Consider the following 24,347-nt stretch of genomic DNA (forward strand, 5'->3'; position numbering starts at 1 on the left):
GGGCCTTCAAGGAAGGCTAGGGACCAGATAGGCAGGGAGTAGTACTAAGGTATTGTGGATTATTGGGATTTGAAGAACTCCATCTTTTGTTAAAGGGGAAGTTAAATTTATTGGATATGAGATAGACAAAAAATTATCCGCGCAGGAAACTTAAAATGCGGAGAGGCTCATTCTTTTTGCCTAAGTAACTCTTCCAAGGGTGGCAGCTTCATAGTTCTTTGTTTCTGATGTAAATACATTTCAGCATTAAAAGTTGACGGGAAACCAAATGTGTGTTGAATTCAGCCAAAAATGAGTGATGTCCCTCGAAAGGAGGAGCATCTGAGTAGTATCTATGGATTATATCCAATCTGTAATTTAAAGTAATGGTAGGGCAGCCCAGAGCCCAGCATGGGTACTCTTAGGTGAGGTTTGATACATCTAAATACACAGGTTAACTTTAAACCACTATGTATTTCTTGGTGAAACTACAAATTATATTCTACCTTCCCACCAAGCAGCAATGCAGTTAACATCCTAAACAGAACAATTAGTTTAACCTAACATATATGCTTCTGGCTTGGAATTGAAAGCCAGGATCAATGTAAATTTGATCTACCAATTTCTCCTGAAGTTCCATTTAATGAGGTCACTAATTCTACTCTGAACAATTATTGAAAACCATTTCATGACCAGACATTGTGGGCTTGGCTAATTAAGGAGTTATGAGCTGTGTGCATGTGTTTTATGGAGGTGTTTGCAGAGTGAGCCCTGGAAAGAGAGATCATCGGCATCTATAAGCTAACAAAGAAAGAAAATTTAACTTATTTCTCCAGGGTTCAGCAATGATTGCTCACGGATTCAGCAGAAATCCATACTTAACCTCTCAGACCTTTAATTGTATGAACTGACAATGTGCACATCAGAGTTCTGTCATGATCTTGACAACCACCAGCATGTGTGGCCTGGAAGCATAGACCTCATCAAGTTCTAAAAGCCTGACTGTGAAGCATAAAGAAGCTCAGGGTAGGAATTAAGACTGATCATTTACCTTCTTGATGCATGTTTCCTTTACATCTTTTCCTCGCTGGTGCACAAAGCACAAAGTTTCACCTCACTTACAATCTACTTGCTTACAAAATCAGACATAAAAACACAAAAGCGTCACAGCACACTAATACTGAAAAATTGCTGACTTTCTCATTTTTACCATATAATTATAAAATAAATCCATTGGAATATAAATATTGTACTTACATTTCCGTGTATAGTATCTAGAGCAGTATAAACAAGCCATTGTCTGTATGCAATTTTAGTTTGTACTGACTTTGCTAGTGCTTTTTCTGTAGCCTGTTGTAAAACTAGGCAACTACCTACATGACCTCTGCGTACCCCCGGTTCAGAACCACTGCTTTACGAGATGAGTAAAGCAAAACTGGACACAGTCAAGACCAGCATGTGCCATCGATTTATACCATGGCAGTCTAATGCTGTCAGTGTAATGCACTATTCCTTTCATTTAAAAATGTCTCTAGTGATTTTTAAACTATTTTTATTTAGTTGTACTAGTAGCACCTGTAAACCAAAATCAGGACTCCACTGTGCTAGGCACTTGCATGCATGCATAGTAAGAGATTTACCATTTATATAGATAAGCCAAAGGGTGGGAGGAGAAGCAGAGTGGTGAAGTAAATTGTCCAAGGTGACAGAGCAGGTCACTGGGCAGCCCAGGATTCCTGAGTCTCTTTCCCACTGGACCAGGCTCTCCTAGCAATAATACGAACCTGTGGGCGTGCAATGAAACAGCTCTTGACAGAAACAAAGCCTCTCTTTCTTAATAACGCTCAACATCATCTTGTTTTTTGCCCTTCACTGTGTATTGAGAAGATGATGTCACTCAGCTGTCCACAGAGATGCCAAGTACTTTCTCCTGCCTGTGTTTGAAATCTGCACTCTATGCGCCAGATCTGATCTCATTTACATGGGTGTTACTCCATTTTGACGCTTGTGCAGAGGAGATCAGAATCTGGCCCCATGTGGCCAATGAAGCCTTGCTCAGATGGTACTGGATGCAAGCCTGAATAGTGGATGCATTTTTTGTAATGTTCTTATATATAGTGGGTGAAATCCTGGCCCCGGTGAAATCAGTGGGAGTTTTGTCTTTGATATCAGTGGGACAGGGATTTCATCCTGTACATCTGAAGCCATCATCCTCCCTCTGGTGGAGAAGTTATAAATGACAGTACTGCTGGTTTTCCATAAGGGCTATACTAGGAGCGGGATTGGCATGGACTGGCATGTTGAACTGGATCCTGCATGAGTTCCATTCAAAGAACCTCTCAAACTTCAGGGGGTGTTCAGGTCTTGAGGGCTTATACCAACAGAATGGAGCAGTTTAAAACATTGAAACACCAGACTCCATGCCCTGATAGTCACTTAACCTTTCCCGCAGCCTGCTCTCCCGCTAGCTATTGAAGCAGAAAGCGCACTTTCCATTTGTCATGCTGGGGACAACTGCACAGATGAGATTTCTCTTTTAAAAAGAAGTTCACCTCCTGGGAATGGTGGCTGCCGTTAGTTCTGCAGGAAATAAGAACACAACACAAAAGATTTATAGGTTCCCAATAAACACATCTGTCTTCTAAGACCATTGCAGCAATGCTACTACCTGAATGAAAAATGTAATTCGTATGTGTACATCAAGATCAGAGCCCATTAATAACAACGTGCTGGGCTGGCTGGCCATCAGCAGCTGTTGTCAATATAGATTTTACCCTGCCTTTTCAGAAAATACCTTTTCCTTCAGCATACAAGAAACTCGAGTGAGACCATAGCATCATGGTGTCCATACAACAGTAATGCTCTTAGGCCAATGAAACATTCCCCACCTCTTAAGCAATGTTTAACATTATAGGATGAAATGCTGGCTCCATTGACTTCAGTGGCGTCAGGATTTCAGCCACACTTGATAAAGAACTAATTGCATAGGACTGCAGAAGAGACGGATGCTAGCACTAGAAGAGAGAGGAAATCGTGTGTTAAGGCATGGGACCAGAGCTCAGGAGATCTGTGGGCTATTCCCCACTCTGCACTGACTCCCTGCATGACCTTGAGCCAGTCACTTGCGCTCTGTGCCTCAGTTCTGTGTATGTAACAGCCCAGGGGTCTTGGGAGGATAATTCCGTAACAACTGCAAGGCACTCAGCTGTCCGATGGGTTACACATAGGTACTAGTGGGAGAAGTTAACCAAGAATATCTGAATTGGTAATACTGGACCACATGTTCGCTGATGGTGATTATCAAGGAGAGCAGGTTGCGAGGTGTCCCTAAGGAAGAACTGTGAGCAATTTCCTCTGTTCAGGCGCTGAGCTTCTAGGAGCGCACCATGCGCATAGGAGGTTGGGAGTGGAGTGGGGCTAGGTGTCACCTCTTCAGAGTAGCTCCTCAGTGCCCCACTGAGTTATTCCGGCTGGGCACTGGGGAGACGATTCGCCTTTCAGTGAGGTGTGGCGACAACCACAGCCCAAACAAAAGAAAACAGGTCGCACCTGTGGTGCAGGTATGTCCTATTTCCAGCATCAAACTCAGACGTTAGTCTGAACCTGGGCATCTCACAGGAGCACTCCGCATTGGACAGGATGGAGCCCTTCATCAGCTTCTTACCATTGCAGCTGCTGGGGTAACATGAGCCATTGTTTGGAGAAACCTGGGGAGCAGGATAACAAGGATGACATTCCTAAGCACAATGTAGATGAGGTGGAGGGTGTTTTCTGGATGTACTTTGGTGTCACCTGGCTGGCTGAAAGCACAAAGGACAACTGAGAAAGTGAACAGGGGAGTGTTATCAACGTCTTCACATAACACAAGAACCAGGGGTCAACTCAATGAAATTAATAGGCAGCAGGTTTAAAACAAACAAAAGGAAGGACTTCTCCCAACGCTGGTCAACCTGTGGAACTTGTTGCCGGGGAATGTTGTGAAGGCCAAAAATATAACTGGTTTTAAAAAAAGAGCTAGATAAGGTCATAGAGAATAAGTCCATCAATGGCTATTAGCCAAGATGCTCATGGATGCAACCTCATGTTCTGGGTGTCCTTAAATCTCTGACTGCCAGAAGCCAGATTGGACTGGATGAAAGGGTATGGATCACTCAGAACTGCCCAGTTCTGTTCATTCCCTCTGATGCATCTGGCACTGGCCACTGTTGGAAGACAGGATATGGGCTAGATGTACCATTGGTCCGACCCAGTATGGCCATTCTTATGTTCACCGTTGGTATTACCCCTACACTCGGGAAAACTGGAACACAGCCCTGAGCACAGGCTGAACTGCAAGGAGACACTCATGGTAAAAGGCAACCTTTCTCGAGTAACACAGCATGAGACTAAAACCGAGGCCTTCCCCACTTGTGGGCATTAATGAGCTCATGGGCTTTTCCACAGGAATTGAGGCATTGACTTTTGATGTCCTGACAATTGTCTATGACCTACCCCCTCCCCAAGTTCCAGCAGAGAGTGATCTGCACCTGTGGATCCCTGCTGTGGATTGACCCTACTGTGGCTGGAGATTGTTCCTTGCATGTCATTTTCTCTTTCTTCTTTACCCTATGGAAGCCCTCTACAAGGCTGGGGAGGAAATAGGAGCAGGAGGTCTCTGCCAGAAACTCCACTTCCTCAAATCTGCACAGCAACATAGCGTACATTTCTACAGAGTCTACAGTCACTTAGTTAGCTCTCGCTTTGCCAGCTCACATCCCGCAGTGAGGACAGGGGCACAAGTGTCACATGCAAACTTATTCACCTCACTGTTGACCTTTCCCAGATCTATAATATATCTATTATAGTGTACTTTCAGGGCACTCAGCTATAAACCTCCTCTACTGAAAACAGACCATTTATTACAGATCTGTTCTCCCCCCTCAGCCAGTTTCTTACCCAGGACAAAACGTTCTCTCTCAGCCCAATCACTCCTTAGATTCTCATGCCAGGGACTTGAACGAAGAGGGTTTGAAAAGTTTAAGAAGTTATTGTGACGGTGCCCCCCATGTGCTTATGAATGTATATATGACATAACTGTAATATGCTTTATGTTACATATGCCATGTAACATATCTCTGTAAAGGTTATGATCTACTGAATCTATTCATCCTATTTATATTCATGTATCATTTTTGTATTCAAAGTTATGAATATTGGCTGTGTACTTGCTTGATTTTTAAGTAGCCTTAGTTAAGGATTTGGTCAGTTTCTTGAGAAAGGAATGTACAAATTAAGTGCCCAATCGAGAAGCACTTAATGCACAATGGATCTTGAAAGGCTCCAATCCACATAAGAAATCTACATGAGGATGTTCAAGGCAACATGCAAACAGTGGCTGCTGCCTGTAAAAACTGAGTCATGCATGGACATGTGACTTGCCCAAGTGACTCTCAAACTCCATCTTGGAGCTGGACTTTGCATAGCAGAGAGGAGGGGATCTCCAGCCACAAGAGAAAGTCTATTTAAGCCCATTGGAGACCCCTCCCTTTGGTCTTCAGCTGGCTAAAACGATAGCTTCTCCACCCACAAGGATATCTGAAGGAAACTGGAACAAAGGACAGTAACTACAGGGGGTGTGAGTGATTGCTGAACCCAGATGAGAAGGAGACTAGTCTGTAAAAGGAAGCTTACTGGAATTCCTCTGAGGGTGAGGTTTTTATCTGTGTTCAGTTTTCTTACTGTATTAGACACAGACTTGTGTGTTCTATTTTATTTTACTTGGTAATTCACTTTGTTCTGTCTGCTATTACTTGGAACCACTTAAATCCTACTTTCTGTATTTAATAAAATAACTTCTTACTTATTAATTAACCCAGAGTGTGTATTAATACCTGGGGGGGAGAGGGGAGAACAGCTGTGCATCTCTCTCTGTCAGTGTTATAGAGGGCAAACAATTTATGAATTTACCCTGTATAAGCTTTATACAAGGTAAAACCGACTTGGGGTTTGGACCCCATTGGGAGTTGGGTATCTGAGTGTTAAAGACAGGAACACTTCTTAAGCTGCTTTCAGTTTATGCCTACAGCTGTTAGGGGATGTGGTTCAGACCAGGGTCTGGGTTTGCAGCAGGCTACGGGGTCTGGCTCAAACCAGGCAGGGCACTGAAGTCCCAAGCTGGGAGGGCAGGGAAAGCAGGAACAGAAGTAGTCTTGGCACATCAGTTGGCAACCCCCAGGGGGGTTCTGTGATCCAACCCGTCACAGTTATATCTACTGCTGACTCCCATAAAGAATTCCAGCAGCTTAGAGAGGCATATTTTTCCAGTACAGAAGCTGGGCTGGTTCATCGCCATATTATAGCAGACTCAGTTAGGTGTTTTATACCTAGCTTTAATTGTTTTTCAGCTAATTTACCTGCTACTGAAGCAAAGCTTATTGGTCTGTAATTCCCAGGATCAACCTTAGCAATTAAAAAAATAATTAATATGACACTGGCTGAGCTCTAGGTCTCTGCTAGAATAGCTGATTTAAATGGTAAATCATGTGGGTCTGATTCTGTGCTGAGCTTCTGGGATGTGCAGCCTGAGGTACTAGGGCAAAGATCGCTTTTATGTCTGGATTTCGGGAGCAGCCCCCAGCATAAATTAGAGCCGCCCTGGGCGCTGTTTTCATTTATGGCAGCCTCATTGAAGGCTGCCTGTGAACTGCTCTGCAGTCCAGTGTCCATGGCAGTATGCGCTATGGACATGTCTCCTACTGCTCCCAGCACCCCACCTACACCAGGGCTAGTAAAGGGTACTTTGCACTCCTCCTGCAGCAGAGGGATTTGCTCCTGGGGTACCTGTACAGCCAGAGCAGTGTATAAGGTGTGGAGGTGGGGGGAATTTCTCCCTGTATTTCTGCCAGCAGTTCACCCACTTAATTCTTAAATTCTTTCAGAGTTCCTGGATTAACCACTCCATCCTGGTGACTCTTTGGCATTCAAGCTATCAATCTAGGCAACACCTCAGTCCCTAGTACTGCCTCCCCTGTATTGCCTGCAGAAGAGTAACTCTGGGGCAGGTATCTCCCAATTATTCTCTGTGGCGAAGACTGATGCAAAGATTCCCTTATTCTCCTTGCTTGCTGTCATGCTTTTAACTGCCTCAACAATAAGGAGCCCCCCAATTCCCACAGAAAGTTATTCTACAAGATCTCACCCCCCATTCATGGTTCAAAATGTTCGGTCTACATTTTCTTTGCTAATGTAATCCACCTGCTCCTGGCTTGTACCATGCAAAGCTCCTCCTCTGACTCACTGGTGTTTACATCCGCCGAAGGACTTGGAGAAAATAAGGCTGCCCCAGCTCAGAATGCCCACTACTAATGGACGGTGTACAAGGACTCTACTTACATCTATGGAGCTTAACCAGGACAGCATCACAGTCAGCGTCAGAAAGAGAGAACACCGAAGGCAACTGCATCATTAAGATATTTATTGAGAACAGTTAAAACACTCGGAAAACTCCAACCATTTATATAAAAAAAATACGGATTTGAACACCATGCATGTGCACACACACATTTTAATTTCTTCAGGTCAGAGAACTGTTACGTCGGGAACGTGGCGAGGCTTCTTCCCTTCCTAAAAAGTCATCTTGTGCAGGCAATCATGGAACAGAGATGGCTGGAAGCACTTTTCCTGAACATTGGCCAAATCCCACTCGGTACCCATTTCCCTGGCAGTGACCTGGAATGGGGAGAGGAAGAGAGTCACAAGAGGGGCACCCAGTGATTTTTACAATAAGTAAAAAAATAAAATAGCACAAACTGCAGTACCAACACGAAAGGGAACAAAATGAATGTAAATACACTGACGTAGGCCTAGCTCCTTAGCTGTGCTCAGTTGGGGTGATCCAAACTCCACTGACCCAAAGTTTCCCATTGACATTGAGGGGCTTTTGATCAGGCCAGTACACATTGGATACCAATGAGGGGAGGGGGCTGTAAGGCAATATTTGTGGGTCCCCAAACCTGGGGCTGGTTCTATGCCGGCCTGGTCTCTGGTGTAGTTTAGAGCAGCCTTAGGAGAATCCTCAGCTTGCCAGACCATCAATGGGATGGCTACATTTAAAAAACCAAAACTAATGGTCAGATCCTCAACTAGTATAAATTGGACTAGCCCATTAAATTGAATTGGCACGGCTCCACTGACACCAGCTGAGGATCTGGCCCAAGACGTCCACTATGCTCCATTATATAAACAATGAATGTCTACAACTGCTGCCAATGTTGCCGGTCATTGATTACATCTGCAACTACAGAATGATTTGACCTCTCAATACTCATGCAAGCTGTGAGTTGACACACTGACATATTGTCCTACATATTTATTTTTTTAATTCCACAATCCTGGGGTATGTGGCTGCTGCAAGTCCCCCCTCAGTACTGGTGCATTCTGCCATGTACTGTACATATTCAGAAAGAGCAATCCATTAGTTCAGCTTGCAGAGAAAGCAGGAAAGGAAACTCAGCTGAAGGCATTTCATCCCGTATGCATCAGGCATACCTGAAAACGTTATACTGAGATGAAGCAACAGATAGAATTACTGCAGACCTCAGCTGATAATGTTTAGTGAAGGGAAAGACATCAGTGGTATAACATGTCCCGTTAGTTTATTTTAAGGAGCAATTTCATTGTCAAAAGATACACTCTTCCCTGCATGTAACTAAATGGTACAGTAGTTCCAGTGATTCATCTGTCTCTGAATTCCTATTAGAGAGAGAGAGAGTTAATGTTATTCAGATCATTTGTATCTTCTCACTGAGGGCTTGTCTTCACTGCAGTGTTAGCTCAAGGTATAACTCAATGTTACCCCGAACCCGACTCCTGTTTACACACAAAAATTTCTAGCTCAGGTAAAGTGACGCTTTAAATGCGAACTAGCTGGTGCACTGGGGTAGGGGTGCGGGAGTGTGCACTGAAGCTTGAGTGCTGCAGACACTTAAGCTAGCAATGCAGTGGGAACGCAGCTACAGGCTACAACTTGTGTTAGCACAACTCACCAGGTGCTATGCCAATCAACCAGCCTGTGTAGTTCAAATGTTTAGTCATGTGGCCACTCTCCCTTGAGCTAGGCTCACAGAACTCACAGCCCAGAGGGACAGTGGGAAAAGCCACCTTTGTGCTCTCCCAATCTTCATAGAATCATAGGACTGGAAGGGACCTCGAGAGGTCATCTAGTCCAGTCCCCTGCACACGTGGCAGGACTAAGTATTATCTAGACCATCCCTGACAGGTGTTTGTCCAACCTGCTCTTCAAAATCCCCAATGATGGAGATTCCACAACCTCCCCAGGCAATTTATTCCAGTGCTTAACCACCCTGACAGTTAGGAAGTTTTTCCTAATGTCCAACCTAAACCTCCCTTGCTGCAATTTAAGCCCATTGCTTCTTGCCCTATCCTCAGAGGTTAAGAAAACAATTTTGCTTCCTCCTCCTTGTAGCAACCTTTTACATACTTGAAAACTTATGTCCCCCCTCAGTTTTCTCTTGTCCAGACTGAGCAAACCCAATTTTTTCACTCTTCCCTCATAGGTCATGTTTTCCAGACCTCTGATCATTTTTGTCACTCTTCTCTGGACTCTCTCCAATTTGTCCACATCCTTCCTGAAATGCGGTGCCCAGAACTGGACACAATACTCCGGTTGAGGCCTAATCAGCGTGGAGTAGAGCGGAAGAATTACTTCTCATGGCTTGCTTACAACACTCCTGCTAATACATCACAGAAGCATGTTTGGTTTTTTTGCAACAGTGTCACACTGTTGACTCATATTTAGCATGTGGTCCACTATGACCCCCAGATCCCTTTCCGCAGTACTGCTTCCTAGACAGCCATTTCCCATTTTGTATGTGTGCAACTGGTGGTTCCTTCCTAAGTGGGGTACTTTGCATTTGTCCTGATTGATCTTCATCCTATTTACTTCAGACCATTTCTCCTGTTTGTCCATCTTGGGTTGCTCTGGGGGCTAGAGAAGCCCCTTTGCAGGTCTGTAGCCTGTAACTGTAGCTACAGTAACTGTAACTGTTACTGTAGCTTCCCTGGGCTGTCCTAGAGGCTGCAGCCCTGACCCAAATTTCTTCCACAGTGCTGCAGCCCCTTCTGCTCCCGTCATTCCCCTACACCATCCGAGGGCAGCCTTCTGGCTGTCGGCCATAGCGCCTGCATCAGGGAAATCCTCCCCCAGCTGAATATGGGGCATTTATTTTGCTCTGGCCTGTTTCCGCAGCATAAACAGGCTGAACCAGGGAGTGAGGATCTCATTCATGGTGTCTGGAAAAAAAGGCTTTGCAGCATTCCACTGCGGTGATTCATAGCAACATTGTCCTTACTTCCTAATTATATACGTAGCGGAGACTGTCCTCTTACTTGATTGCTCCCAAAGTAGAGTGTGTTATTGCTAGTTTTTACAAGGCACTGAAATCATTCAGTTGGCAACAGGGAAGGTGACTATTCACTTAAGCAGCTTCGGTATCTGCACTCCCTTTCCTGACATTAGAGGCTTCAACAGGACCTTAAAGGAGATTTTTCAGCTCTTGACTTTACCAAGGAGTGCTTTTCAGAGAAACAAGTCCTAAAGAAATAGAATTTCTCATTCCCTCTTCAGTCCACTCACACTCAGGGGTTGTCTCTGAATCATATCACAGAATGCCTGCATCTATGCTCTGTTCATCCCAGAGATTCTTTGTAATGCTGATAAAGCGGTGGAGTTTTCCTTGAGAGAGCAGATTCCACTTCTTACGAGAACTCAGGCTGTGCAGTAACCCAGAGGTCTAGGGAAACTCTGTCTCTTTCCAAGGATCAAATGTTGAAAAACTTAGTGCAGAGAAGTGATCAGGTCTGAAACTCAAGTAGCCAAGGCATAAAGAGAGGAATAGATACTAAAAGGGAGAAAGCCATCTTTGACTAGGTCAGACTGGAGTGACACTTGGATATAATATTAAATGAGAACAGTGTCACACTGGCCACCTACATGCCAAAAAACCTCCAAAAAACCATGACTTTGGAAAAGAAAATGCAGACTCTGAACTTTATAACTGGCCAAATTCCTGCTCAGGTTTATTGTAATGACTGTCAGTGAGGTTAAATGAGTTGGGGGTTAAATATTGAACACATTTATTCAAAAGGGCCTGCTAAGCACTAACAATCAACATGTTTACTCTTGGGGTTGGAAACCAATTCAGATTTCACACAGCAGACGAACATACACAAGGAAACCTTAACGAGGATAGGAAAATGCTATGTTCCATTTGCTGAACGTCATGAGTACACATGCTCTTTGCCCCCAAAATATTTGATGTTTTCTAGTCTCACCAACTGGATACTCTCACAAAAAAACAACCTTCCACATAAACTTCCTCGTGGCTGGACTTTACAAAAACTAGACAAGCCATTTACAACACACACTTTGCTTCTCTACAAAAGAAAAAGGACACTAAACTACCTAAACTACTACATGCCACAAGGGGCCACAGCAATGGTTCCCTTAACCCACCCAGCAATATTGTTAATCTATCCAACTATACTCTTAGCCCAGCAGAAGAATCTGTCCTATCTCGGGGCCTCTCCTTCTGCCCCACCACCTCTACGAACATGATACAGTTCTGTGGTGACCTAGAATCCTATTTTCGACGTCTCCGACTCAAGGAATATTTCCAACACACCTCTGAACAACATACTAACCCACAGAGACCTTCCTACCAAGACTACAAAAAGGATTCTGGGTGGACTCCTCCTGAAGGTCGAAACAACAGACTGGACTTCTACATAGAATGCTTCCGCCAATGTGCACAGGCTGAAATTGTGGAAAAGCAGCATCACTTGCCCATAACCTTAGCTGTGCAAAACACAATGCCATCCACAGCCTCAGAAACAACTCTGACATCATAATCAAAAAGGCTGACAAAGGAGGTGCTGTTGTCATCATGAATAGGTTGGAATATGAAGAAGAAGCTGCTAGGCAGCTCTCCAACACCACTTTCTACAAGCCATTACCCTTTGATCCCACTGAGGATTACCAAAAGAAACTACAGCATTTGCTCAAGAAACTCCCTGAAAAAGCACAAGAACAAATCCGCACAGACACATCTCTGGAACCCCGACCTGGGGTATTCTATCTGCTACCCAAGATCCATAAACCTGGAAATCCTGGATGCCCCATCATCTCAGGCATTGGCACCCTGACAGCAGGATTGTCTGGCTATGTAGACTCCCTCCTCAGGCCCTACGCTACCAGCACTCCCAGCTATCTTCGAGACACCACTGACTTCCTGAGGAAACTACAATCCATCAGTGATCTTCCTGAAAACACCATCCTGGCCACTATGGATGTAGAAGCCCTCTACACCAATGTTCCACACAAAGATGGACTACAAGCCGTCAGGAACAGTATCCCCGATAATGTCATGGCAAACCTGGTGGCTGAACTTTGTGACTTCATCCTCACCCATAACTATTTCACATTTGGGGACAATGTATACCTTCAAATCAGCAGCACTGCTATGGGTATCTGCATGGCCCCACAGTATGCTAACATTTTTATGGCTGACTTAGAACAACGCTTCCTCAGCTCTCGTTCCCTAATGCCCCTACTCTACTTGCGCTATATTGATGACATCTTCATCATCTGGATCCATGGAAAAGAAACCCTTGAGGAATTCCACCATGATTTCAACAATTTCCATCCCACCATCAACCTCAGCCTGGACCAGTTCACACAAGAGATCCACTTCCTAGACACTATGGTGCTAATAAGCGATGGTCACATAACCACCACCCTATACAGGAAACCTACGGACCGCTATTCCTACCTACATGCCTCCAGCTTTCATCCAGACCACACCACACGATCCATTGTCTACAGCCAAGCTCTACGATACAACTGCATTTGCTCCAACCCCTCAGACAGAGACAAACACCCAAAAGATCTCTATCAAGCATTCTTACAACTACAATACCCACCTGCTGAAGTGAAGAAACAGATTGACAGAACCAGAAGAGTACCCAGAAGTTACCTACTACAGGACAGGCCCAACAAAGAAAACAACAGAACGCCACTAGCCATCACCTTCAGCCCCCAACTAAAACCTCTCCAGCACATCAAGGATCTACAACCTATCCTGAAGGACGACCCATCACCCTCACAGATCTTGGGGGACAGGCCAGTCCTTGCTTACAGACAGTCCCCCAACCTGAAGCAAATACTCACCAGCAACCACACACCAGAACCACTAACCCAGGAACCTATCCTTGCAACAAAGCCCGTTGCCAACTGTGTCCACATATCTATTCAGGGGACACCATCATAGGGCCTAATCACATCAGCCACACTATCAGAGGCTCGTTCACCTGCACATCTACCCATGTGATATATGCCATCATGTGCCAGCAACGCCCCTCTGCCATGTACATTGGCCAAACTGGACAGTCTCTACGTAAAAGAATAAATGGACACAAATCAGACATCAAGAATTATAACATTCAAAAAAAAGTTGGAGAACACTTCAATCTCTTTGGTCACTCGATTACAGACCTAAAAGTGGCAATTCTTCAACAAAAAAACTTCAAAAACAGACTCCAACGAGAGACTGCTGAATTGGAATTAATTTGCAAACTGGATATAATTAACTTCGGCTTGAATAGAGACTGGGAATGGATGGGTCATTACACAAAGTAAAACTATCTCCCCATGTTTATTCCACCCCCCACTGTTCCTCAGATGTTCTTGTCAACTGCTGGAAATGGACCACCTTGATTATCACTACAAAAGGTCCCCAGCACCCCCCCCCCCGGCTCTCCCGCTGGTAATATCTCACCTTAAGTGATCACTCTCGTTACAGTGTATATGGTAACACCCATTGTTTCATGTTCTCTATGTATATAAATCTCCCCATTGTATTTTCCACTGAATGCATCCGATGAAGTGAACTGTAGCTCACGAAAGCTTATGCGCAAATAAATGTTTTAGTCTCTAAGGTGCCACAAGCACTCCTTTTCTTTTTGCACATATAGCTAGTTATCTGCAGGGCCAGCTGGTCCAGCACTGTCCCTTCTCTGGAGATGAACTCCAGCCCTGTCCCCATCCTACAGGCATACCAGGGTGGAGGAGGAAAAGTTCTCGTAGTATTGATATCCTCACCCTTGTCCTTGGCAGTGCCCCTCCTCCCACAGAACCCAGAAGACCGGGTGCGTATATAGTTCCTGAGCGCTACTTCCCACCCCACAGACCCAGCTGAGAGGTTCAGTAAAAATCTCCTGGCACCCTCATCCTCATCCCCCACAAAGGTAAAGCAACTTAGAGTGAGCTGGTCTTCTCCCTTCTCTCTAACAGACCTGGGCTCCCCGCTAGCCACTCTGACCAGGAGCTAACTTGTTATATGAATGACATTCAAACAGCAGCCTGTTGGCTCATCACTAGTAAACACTACTTAAGTCAGTCACAGGGCTCTGAGGAGTCAACGAAGTTTCCATTAATCTTTGTTCGGCTTCATTGCTGGTGATTTTTAGCACAATGTGCTATCCTTGCGGTCCAATATAATTGAGAGCAGTAACAAGGTGTAGCACGGTTAATGGAGCAGGCTCTGTGGACCTGTCAGCCAACACCACGGCCCCCAAGGAAAGACTGAAGGAACTACAGATACATTTTGAAACGTGCCACAGTGCCGTTTAGTGAAAGAAATCTTGTAATACCAGCTCCCATGAGAAACATTTCTCAGGAACAATACATTGCTCTTGGTTTATTTATGTTAGGTTTCTCTGAAATAGCTTAAGGAGGAGGGGGGAGGGGTTAATTCAAGTGGAAATTTGAAACAAACAAAAGTAGGCAATAAATCATTGGTTGGGCACTTGGTAAGACAGGCCTTAGTCCTGCCTTGGGACAGGCTGTAATAGGCCTATACTCTAACCTGTGCAGTAAAGGCTTTGGTTCGACTTACCATACGTCACTAAATATGAGGGCATCCCAAACTAGCTCAGGAGCCAGCCCTGGAGCATACATTTCCTTTTACATACATCAGCAGTTGGGCTTTACAAATGTTTTGATCTATTGTAGCTGTGGAACATTGTTTATTTCAAAATAGCACAGTGTTAGCATCACTAACTTGGCTTAATGCACATCTATCAACATGCAATGTTCTGTGTTGTGTTAGCGTTACGTTATATTATTTTAATTGTTCCACTGATAAACGATGTTCGAGATTTGAAACAGCCGTCTAAAAGGAAAGTTCTTATTAAGCACCAAGGAGATCGTGGGCCACATTCTAATGCCCTGGCTCATGCAGAGTAGCCACTAGTTGATGTCAATGAAACCACTTGAAGAGTAAAAATACTATTTATTTACTGTGAGCAAGGGTGTCAGAATCTAACCTATGGCATAGTGGCTAGAGTATGTCACACGTATTCAGGACCCTGGGGTTCTATTCACAGCTTAGCTCCTGATGTATTGTTGGACCTTCCACAAGGCATCAAAACCCCTGTGAGGTTTAGTTATTAACCTAGAACTCTCAGAGCATCAGTCAGGGCTACAATGGAGAGCCCAAAAGGCTTCTATCAAACTGGGTGGCAATTACAGTTGGCTGGGAAATAATTTCATTTCCTGCCAAAAATGTTGAACAATGTTTCCATTGAATATTTTCCTAACTTGGGGGAGGAGGCAAGGGTGGAGTGGGTGTAAAAACAGCCAAACCCCCGATTTTTTTTTTAAATGAAAACTTTACAAAAACAGATCTTTTTCATTAAAATCTTTAAAAAAATACTTTGTAGCCAAAATAACAACAACAAAAAAACACTGACAGCAAAAATTTGACCCGCTCCATTTTCAATGATCTATTAACACATTTCATTAAAATCCAATAGTTTTATACCAGCTTTCATCCAAGGATCTCAAAGCAGTTTACAAACAGCAATACAGACAGTCTTGGCATCCTGTGAGGAAGATGTTACCCCTCCAGACCCATCCAGCCAGTGCTTTTCATTCCGTTAGGAAAATGAAGCACCAGGCTGAGATACTCAGTATCTGAAAATCAGGCTACTTATTCTGGTGATTGAGCACGGATTGAGTGTCCAAGCACCGAGATTTGAACTTTTCTGATCTAGCTGACCTTTCCTAGGTGGCAGAATCTGTGTCAATCAAGAATAATCTCATTAAGTACTAGCTGTTTTGCCTCAGATAATGCACAGTGCATATCGAGATGGAAGAGGAAATGCTCCCCTTTGTTCCACATTTTGCTTAGAAGCAGACAATAACTTGAGTGGTGTATTGCGAGCTCAGCTCTGGCCTGCAGAAAGAGGAGACGAGTGTAGGGTTACCATATTTCAGGTTCCCCAGAAGAGGACACTGCGTGGTCGGGGGGCTGAAAGCGGAGTCCAGTTGGGTGGTACCTGTGGCAGGGGTACTCGCTGGAGGTGGGGGCCAGTGTCGCTCCCTGCCATGGTGGCAGGCACAAGAGCAGGACACAGCGACAGCCATCAGTCAGGGCCTCCCTGCGGGATCCCCTCCCCACGGGAGAGATGGGCAGATGTGGCTGCAGGAGAATGGACCAATCAGCTGCAGATACAGAGGAGGGACCGATCAGGAAGTGGACCAATTGGGGCTCTTTCTGAGCTACACCATCTGCTCTGCAAAAATCCAGGACATTTCCTGATTTTTGAAACATCTGCCAGGACAGAGGATGGAGACTCAAAAAAAGAGGCAATGTTCTGGAAAAACAGGATGTATGCTAACCCCAGACAAGGGGAATCTGCCTATTAGCAGGTGGTGGGGAGTGGGGGCAGCTGCAACGATGATTTAAAAAGCAAGAGGAAGTTCTGAAATGTCACTACTACAGGATCTGCACTTCATTCACACTAGTGGGCCCATTCACCTCACCTAACTACCCCACTTGGTGCACAGAGGTCATTGCAGTGCAACGGTAAATTCCACAGCCTCTACACAGTGCTCTCCCAACAAACCCAACCCACAGAGAAGTGAACACATGGCGAGGCTCCATGTCCATCTCTGCACATAAATCTTCATTGCCTTCTTGTCGATCATACTGTCACCATTTACCCCTCTGGATATCTCAGCTCATTTATTGCAGCTGTTGTCAGTTTCAGTAACATATTTTCTATTTCCGTTCTTGGTTCAGGGGATCTATTACAGGGCCCGCTCTTGTGACGTCAGAGCTGTTAATCTTGCCGATGCTTTCGAAGCGGTTAATGGGCTGTACTGATGTGCATGCACCACCGTGTGCTGGATTTTGCCACCTCATTTATTTCAGTGCTCTCTTTGAAGGGCCCCTGCAGTGTCTGCTTAGCTTCATACTCAGACCTTGCATCAATGCTCCTTCACTTGGCTAGAATTATTTTCCTGTGTTCATTCCTTAATTGCCGAAATAGCCAGCTGGGTAAGGCACCGTAGTTGCCTGTGCTGTAGGTATCCCCCGCCTATGATAGTCCTTGCAAGTTTCCCAGTCCCCAAAAAATGTTCCTTTCACCAGACATATGTACCAGCCTCCATGACTTAGTCACAATTGTTTTCTCTTGCTCACGTCACATTCATTAATTCTTCCTAGCACTTTGGCAGCTTCGTTGTCTGTGTAAATCCTGTGGGCTACTCCACTTAGTATGTGTAAGAACTGGGGGGTGGGGGAGAATGGAAGAAGCTGTTCAGATCAAGGTTAGGTTCTGGCTAGTGAGATTTGTTGATATGAAAAATTTCACAAACAGTTCTCTAAAATGGCCAGCAGAGGAACTGAGGAGATGTCTGCAAAATTGGGTCAAAAAATCTCACAAGAATAGCTTTACCCCATATCAAAAACAGGAGGAAAAAAGTAATTTCTGGTTCTGAATCTGACCTTGAACTAAAAACACAGGAGTCGGGTTTGGATCCAGGAATCTGAACTGGAACCCCCTCTACCATATTCAAAACGGTTTAGATCTAGGATTCTGGGTTCGGCTCCTGCAGCCAGGACAAATGGCTCAAGTGCATGGAGGCTTTGGCTGGGAGTTTCAGAGGAGCCTAAGGGAGGCAGGCACTCAAATCCTATTGAAATTCAGTAGGCACCTGTTGTGATAACTGGGCCAACAAATTTACCCTAAGTCTGAGCTTAACTGTGAAAAGTGAGTGAAAGTTCATAAAATGTTACAATAACAAAACGTTGAAAACAGGGAAAGATGGGGAAAAAAAGAGGCTGAATTAGCCCAAACAAAAAGGCCTACTGATAAAATTCAAAGACTTTATTAAGATAGTGTCTGGTAAACCAGGACAGTGGGAGACCGGCAATCAATGAACCAAAATTGGTGTGTCCAAATTAGGCCCATTGGCTGATAAAATAACGAAGGAGTGAATGACTCTGCCCATCGCTCCTCCTAAGGGCTCCTTAAAATAAAAGTGTTTGAGGAAAACTGGTAGAGAGGAAGCGAAATGGAACAATTGCTGATTCAAAGAAGGGAAAGGAGTGAGCTTCACCATCATGGCTGCCACCCTCATTGTCACCTGGGACCCTGGGATCCACTGTAGCATCATTGGGCCTTCATTGTTCTGATCACAAGAAATGTCCCAACTAGATCAAGCCAAGAGAGGGAGTCAGAGATGACATCTCTACCTCTACTGGCTTCGGCTAAATCCCGAACACCACAAGATATGTGGAGACTCTCTCACATTCACACTGTCTTTTTCCTTTCCCACCTTATTTCTTCTCTTTCCTATCCTCCTTGTGCCTTCTGTCTATGAAAAGTCTGGCTTAGCCAGCCAAGACTGTATATTTTGCAACACCTCTGTAAGCCTGTGACCACAGAAGCAGATAAAAGCAATGCCCTAAAACATCCTGATGCTGGTATGAGTTTGCCAGGACTCGGAGTGGCTGATACAACTGTGTGCTGTGCCTGGGTTTTCCAGCAGCAAGGTTGCAAGGGAGAATCAACACCAGAGACAGAAGCTGCCCTTTCTATCTTTAGGTTTCTGTCTGTCTGTCTTGTTTTCTAGGAAACGGGACCAGACTTCAACAGCAGCAGCACCAGCTCATTTCAACTAATTTTTTCTTTTCTCCAAAAAGGACAGTCATTACTGATGGTTAGTCTCTAAGGTGCCACAAGTACTCCTTTTCTTTTTGTGAATACCACCTAAGAGACTATTAAACAAGTGGGGGTTTCTGTCTAAAAACTCTCTATAGCTCAAGGGGAAATGGAACAAGGGATGTTGTTAAAATGAAAGCCGTGCTTAATACTTTACATTCCAAATACTTAAACCATTTTCCCTTCTCGTTCTGTATCTTTAATAAGAGGCTTAATGGTGTTTGCCATGGTACTAAGCAGGCTGAGGTCTCTGTATACCAACCCTTTTTGAAATTGTTTAACGTTAGACCATGTCAGGGGCATTTAACACCTTTGACTCTTTGGGTCCATACATTCCATCTAAGTTACACCACCACACCTAACTCTTTAAGGCTCCTTTCAAAATCCCAGTCCTTAGTGTCATGATGGAAAAAAACAAACACCTCCTTTGCTTATAGCAGCTTTTATGCTACCTAAAGGAACAACGCTATCACACATCTCTATGGAGAGGGAAGTGTCAAAAGAGGAGTAACAAAGTAGCACATGTTATTTTTAGTTTGCAAAAAACCCCAAATCAAAACTACTAGCCCCCAACGTATTTTTGTGCATTGCACACTATATATGACTACAGTTATGTGTGTGCGTGCGTGTGTGCATGCAGTAACTACTTAAGGGAAAGGCTGGCTAGTGAAAAGCATCACCATTCCTGCTCTGGTGCTGTCTTTTCAGTTCATTCAAAAATATCTGGCAACTTTATTTGATATAAAGGCTATAATTAAGTGTGGGGGGGGCAGGGAGGGGGCAGAACAGAAATCCTGGCATCATGCTCAAAAGGGATCTCTGAACCTCGGAAATGGGGAGCCCATGTGCTTCAATACTAGGGTAACAGGCACTGTATAATACCCAAAAATAGACAGACACTTACAAACAGACCCATACAGCAGATATAGCAGGGGACAGTTTATCCCCCTGCCTTTACCTCCCAGGAACCAGGAAGGGGTCATGTGCAGCTAGGAATTCACAGGCAGCCCGACTCCCACTAGAAATGCTATACATAAAACAACTAGGGGCCACATGCCGTGATACTCGGCCAGAGAACACACTCATAATCATTTGGTTGGTACCTGTTATAATGACTTCATCCCCATCCTGCAGAAATTTACGAGAATGTCCATTCCCAAGGTCAATTACTTTTGTTCCCTTCCATGACATCTCCAGCAGGGAGCCAAAGTTCTCCGGATCCTTCAAAACATAAGTTAGTAACAGAATTCAGAGTAACAGCCGTGTTAGTCTGTATTCGCAAAAAGAAAAGGAGTACTTGTGGCACCTTAGAGACCAACCAATTTATTTGAGCATGAGCTTTCGAGAGCTACAGCTCACTTCATCGGATGCATACCGTGGATACTGCAGCAGACTTTATATACACACAGAGATCATGAAACAATACCTCCTCCCACCCCACTGTCCTGCTGGTAATAACCTGGATTTGTGCTGGAAATGGCCCAACTTGATGATCACTTTAGAGTGGGAGTGAGAAAACAAATACAGTATATTGTTGGATTCTGTGCAATGGAACCTTGCCAGTAACAGCCATTGATCCAGTTCATTGATGTGCTAGCTTACTCACCCGTCTTGTGTATTTAACTCCTTACTTGCTGGAGGCCACAACTGCCTAAAGCAGTCTTCTCTTTGGCATCATTAGCTTTTGTAGTGGGCACGATAAAGAAAAATTGGATCCTGTTCGAGGAAGAATGGAGCTAAATCTAGGGCACAATTTCTGCCTCTCAAGTATCTGTCTATTGCTACATTTCAGAGTCCTATTCACATTTCATTGTACAGAGGAATGCTAAATGTTGGTAAATGTTAAAAAGATTTTAATGTAAATCTGCAGCATGGTGTATTAGAGAAAAGAAAAAGCACTTCATTTATACACGTGTACCCCAGCAGGATGGTGTAAGTGCTTTATTACGCTGGCACACTGCTGGAGCCTTATAGAAGGACAGATGGCAATGCACTAGGAGCAAGATCCAACCCCCACTCATGTTTCCCAGTGGAAAGTCTCCCGATGACTTTATAGGCTATTGGACATCAGGGTATAAAATATTAACCTGTCCTTATTTTCTATTTCAGCACGAGGAAGGAAAACAACACATCACACCTCAGACCACCACTGAACAATGTCCAGCAATGTGCTGGTCAGGAGACAGAGCTCCATGAATCCCAAAAAATACATTGGAGAAAGTGGGTTTTGCATTTTCTAAGTAGAGTGCAACACCAGTGCAGTATAAATGAAAATAATGGACTATGAAACTAGATTCATACAGAATTGAGAGACTTGGAAGTGTTAACACTTTGAAAAAACAGTAACAGTAACACTTATATTATCTAGAGGTTTTCCCTCCATAGATCTCCACATACTGTTGCTGTGGGGTTTGTTTTTAACAATGAGATAGTAGCTGTAACTCACACTGCAGGATTGGGCTACTTTTGTGCAGGAATATTGTTGCCTCTAAAATACCACAACTGGCTTTTATGGATACTGACAGTAGGAAGGCTTAAAAAATATGTACTCCAAAAAGACTAAGGAAGAACTACAAAGATGTCCATAATAAAACAAAGTGGGTTGAAGGCCAGTTTCTAGTTGCTGAGTACTTAGTTATTAGTGACAGCTGTTCGTGAAATGCTTACGGGTCCACTGATTGTTCCAGATGCCAGGAGATCTCCAGGTCTGAGGTTGCATCCATTGATGGAGTGATGAGCCAGCTGCTGTTTCATGGTCCAGTACATGTACTGGAAAAAGGGGGAAGTGAAGGACAAACATGACTCTCAGATGTCACTAGTCTGTACAAAATGCATTTCATTCTTTCTGGATCATACTGTTAAACATTAGCCCTCAAGAACAACATCCTTATCTAATCAGGAGCCTTCAGCAGCCTAAATGGAACATTTGTAATTACTTTAAATTGATCCTCTGGCTCACTGATTAGTCTCCAGATGTATGGCCTTCTGAATATAAATAGTTTGAAGAGGTGAGAAGCAACTATTGTAACCCTACTTTCACAACATACAGCATATTAATACCACAGCTCCGTAGGCAACTGGCCTGGTCCAAAGCTCAGTGGAATCAATGGGAACCTTTCCAATGACATAATGGACTTTCAATCAGTCCCACTCTATATGGGCATTTGGCCCCTCAGCAGGAATAAGTAGATGTCAATGGAATCCTATGTAGAAGGATTTTAGCACCTGAAGGCGTGGCATTAAAGTTGGGGTTATTGGCAATTTGTGGCTACCAGAGTCAGCTGTTTCTGCGCAATGTAACCAGTCCTAATTATTGTTAAATGGGTAACTAGACAGAAGAAGTGCAGGTACCTGGCAGTACAGCACAGACAACATCAGTCATGTTACTAATATGACTTTCAAGGGGAAGAGCCTCTTTGGCCACTGACTCACTAACCTAGTCAGTGGTTTTAAAAACCCCTAGTGAGGGGTTTTTTAAATGAGGTTCAAAGGAGACCGATGAGAAAAGCCCACAGGTAGGTTTAAAAAAAATAGTGACCTTAACAGAAGACCAAGTGTTGACCTTAAGAGTATGTCTACGTGCAATAAAAGACCTGCGGTTGGTCCGGTCAGCTGACTTTGGGCTATACAATTATATGTAGATATTCAGAGTTGGGCTGGAGCCCAGGCTCTGTGACCACGCCCCCCCACTGGGTCTCTGAGCCTAGGCTCCAGCCTGAGCCCAAATGTCTACATTGCAATTTTATAGCTCCACAGTCCAAGTCAGCTGACCCAGGCCAGCCTGCAGGTCTTTTATTGCAGTGCAGACATACCTTAAGAAGGCTAGATGTTGGGGGCAGGAAAAAGTACAATAGGGACATAAGAGCAATAAGGGGGAAAACAATGGGGAAATCTGCTCAACAACTTAGGTGTTTATTAACAAATGCAAGGAGTATGGGGAACACACAGGAAGAACTGGAAGGCTTAGTACCCAAGCTACATTAATTAATTAGCATAACAGACTTGGTGGGATAAATCTTGTGACTGGAATTTTGGTATAGAGGGGTAACAGTTTGTTCAGGAAGGACAGGGAGGGAAAAAACAGAAGGAGGGGTTGCTTAATACACCAAGAATATACACACTTGTAATGAGGTCCAGAAAGAGATGACAGGTTTCAGAGTAGCAGCCGTGTTAGTCTGTATCCACAAAAAGAAAGGGAGTACTTGTGGCACCTTAGAGGCTAACAAATTTATTTGAGCATAAGCTTTCGTGAGCTACAGAGGCAGATCAAACATTCTGGGTGAAGACGAGAGGGGAAAATTCAGGGTAATGTCATGTTAGGGGTTTACTATAGACCACCAAATCAGGAGGGGGTGGATGAGGCATTTCTGGAACAAACAGAAATATCCAAAACACAAGCCCTGATAGCAATGGGAGACTGACTATCCAGACATCTGTTGGAAAAGTAATATGGCAAAATATAAAAATCTCAAATTCTTGGGATGTACTGAGGACAGCTTCTTCTTTCAGAAGTTGGAGGAAGTAACCAGGGAGGCAGCTATTTTAGACTTAATTCTGACAGGGAGAAATTGGTTGTGAATCTGAAGGTGGGAGGCAATTTGGGTGAAAGTGACCATGAAATGATAGATTTAATGATTCTAAGGAAAGAAAGAGTGAGAATAGCAGAATAAGGACAATGGGCTTTAAAAAAAAAAAAGCAGACTTTAGCAGACTCAGATAACTGGTAGGCAAGAGCTGATGGGAAGAAAACCTAAGGGTAAAAAGGAGTTCAGGAGACGTGGCAGTTTCTCAGAGAGACAATATTAAAGGCACAACAGCAAACTATGCAAAAGAAATATAGGAAGAATAGCAAGAAGCCAATATGGCCATATGAGGAGCTTTTAATGACCTAAAATCAAAAAAGAATCCTACAGGAAAGATAGAAAAATTGCTAAGATTGAGTCCAGAAGGGTACCACAAGTATAGAAGGACAAAAATCAGAAAGGCTGAGGCACAAAATGAGTTACAGTTAGTGAGGGACATAAAAGGCAATTAAAACAGGTTCTATAAATACATTAGGAGCAAGAAAAAGATGAAGGAAGTTGTAAATCCACTACTTAGCGAGAAAGAAGAGCTAATAATAGAGGACATCAAAGCATTTAATGTCTAGTTTACTTCAGGCTTCACTAAAAACATGGTGACCAGATGCTGAACACTATTAATATTAACAAGGGGGAAGGAGCACAAGCCGAGCGAGCCAGAGAGAGAGAGAACAGGTTAAAAATATTTAGATACATTAGATGTATTCATGTCGGCAGGGC

The 24,347-nt window shown here is 44.0% G+C and overlaps 1 protein-coding gene across 1 annotated transcript in view; it reads right to left on the reverse strand.

Annotated features, from left to right (window-relative positions):
* Positions 1-7,415: 7,415 nt before the first annotated feature.
* Positions 7,416-24,347, reverse strand: part of FAH (fumarylacetoacetate hydrolase) — a 31,404-nt gene continuing 14,472 nt past the window's right edge. Inside the window, exons 12-14 of the mRNA XM_048866502.2 lie at positions 21,715-21,816; positions 20,151-20,268; positions 7,416-7,686 (exon numbers count right to left, since the gene is read on the reverse strand). Of these exons, the coding sequence (XP_048722459.1) occupies positions 7,607-7,686; positions 20,151-20,268; positions 21,715-21,816 (300 nt within the window). The 3' untranslated portion in view covers positions 7,416-7,606. The remainder of the gene's footprint in view (positions 7,687-20,150; positions 20,269-21,714; positions 21,817-24,347) is intronic.

Source organism: Caretta caretta, chromosome 10, assembly GCF_965140235.1.
Source record: "Caretta caretta isolate rCarCar2 chromosome 10, rCarCar1.hap1, whole genome shotgun sequence".
Taxonomy (NCBI): Eukaryota; Metazoa; Chordata; order Testudines; family Cheloniidae; genus Caretta; species Caretta caretta.